The sequence below is a fragment of the Triticum dicoccoides genome, unplaced genomic scaffold, assembly GCF_002162155.2.
Source record: "Triticum dicoccoides isolate Atlit2015 ecotype Zavitan unplaced genomic scaffold, WEW_v2.0 scaffold167978, whole genome shotgun sequence".
Taxonomy (NCBI): domain Eukaryota; kingdom Viridiplantae; phylum Streptophyta; class Magnoliopsida; order Poales; family Poaceae; genus Triticum; species Triticum dicoccoides.
Genome location: NW_021219921.1, coordinates 1 through 1717, shown reverse-complemented (window position 1 = coordinate 1717; position 1717 = coordinate 1). Strand labels below are relative to the sequence as shown.

The 1717-nt window shown below is 50.7% G+C and overlaps 1 protein-coding gene across 1 annotated transcript; it reads left to right on the top strand.

The window, feature by feature from the left end:
* The first annotated feature begins 610 nt into the window (after positions 1-610).
* On the top strand, positions 611-1281 carry LOC119344398. Its single transcript, XM_037614849.1, has one exon. It carries the CDS (start codon positions 722-724, stop codon positions 980-982), a length of 261 nt encoding a protein of 86 aa, XP_037470746.1. The 5' UTR covers positions 611-721; the 3' UTR covers positions 983-1281.
* The last annotated feature ends 436 nt before the right edge of the window (positions 1282-1717 follow it).

The window sequence follows — 1717 nt, the reverse complement described above, 5'->3', positions numbered from 1 at the left end:
GGATTAGATGAAGTCCGTTGAGACGGTCATTTAGTACTTGTAGGTGTGTCAACTTGGTTTTCCTAGAAGGTGGCCTTGGGTTGATCTATTTATTTATTTTGTCACTCTGTTGAGTAATAATTTAATAAAGATGACTGTATGCATCAGTTTTTATGCAGAGTCCAAGGTAACCTTTTTTTTATAGAAAAGACAGGCCTATGCATGTAGCTCCCACTTGCGCAGGGTTTAGAGATTGGACACTAACGGATTCCGCGACACCTACCCCCTTCGAGGTTGAAGTCCGAATCTTGTATCACCACAAAATTCAAAGCCGAGACAATATGATTTGACCGAAAAGTCAGTATACATCAGCAAAGGAATATCTAATCCAACGGTGATGTGCTTCTCAACCTCACGTCACGCTACGGATCGGATGAGGTCAAACCCGGGTGTCCTGGTCCGCACGCGCAGGCATGGAGACAGAGTAGACTCCATCTAATCCAACCCCACACGGCACGGTCGCAATCCTCTAGACTCCGGCTCGTGCGTACTCTGCTTCCGCGTGCCCTCCGAATTCCAACCGGAGACCGGCACGCACGGGGTGACCCTATAAAATCCCCACCCCCACGTCTAGCTCGATCACTAAGCAAACAAGAATCTCCTCCTTCGCTCGAGGAGCAGCAGCAGCAAGGAATCCTTCTTTCCAGACTGCCTGATTCAAGCATCCGTCAGTAGAGGATCCATGGCTATGGAGAGGTTCTTCACGGCGCTCGTCTTCTGCGAGGCACCGCTGGACGGCTACGGCACGTCGGTGCTCACCGCCGGCACGGTCAAAAGGCTGGTCTCAGGTGGTGGTGACGCGACGAAGCCGTTGGTGGCTATCAAGCCGGACGCTGAGAAGGGGCAGGGTTTCTTCACTGGCAAGCAGATGGCGCAGCGGCGTGCTGGGTTCGAGCTCGCGTTCGACGGCCTCAATTGCTTTGACACCGTCGTCATGCACTGAGCATGTCATTGTCATGTCGCTTTCTTGATTTTAATCTGTATAGAACTTGGATCAGTTAGAATGTTTGAGACGTTGGTGGGGTTGTGATGTTTCGTTCATTCTAGTCTAGTATTTGACCGGTGCACAAGCTTGTTTACAAACGAAAGGAATTTAAAGGGGACATCTCCTAGTATCATTTTATGTCTTCGATTCCATGTCATGTAGATCATTCAGTCAGACTACTGTTTGACTATCTGTGGCACGCGCTTGTTGTACAATTAAGAGGTGTGGCTGGTAATACGACGTCGAAAATTTCCCTCCGGCTCTGCTTTCCTGTGCATGTACCATCTCTTCCTGAAAAGTAGTAAGAATATAAGAGGAAGATAATGACACATGTACCATCTCTTCCTGAAAAGTAGTAAGAATATAAGAGGAAGATAATGACACTGAGGAGAGAACAAAACTAGTCTCTGCGTGTGTGTAGAATTGAAGTAGGAGTTGGACCTTACAGGCCAAGCTTGCCATTTGGAAAAAGAATAGCGCAACTTTGCTTAGCAATGCTTGACAGAAACAGAGCGAGCGAACGGAGGAAGGAAGAAGTAATACTACAACAGAAAGGAACCGCGCTCCCCGCTCCCCCGCTCCCTAGGGTTCCCCGCCGCCGCCGCCGGCTCCCCCGCGCGGAGCCGCCGCGGCGGCGGTCGGAGCCCGCCGCCGCCGCCAGCCCCCTCCTTCCCCCGTTCCCCTTCTCCTCTC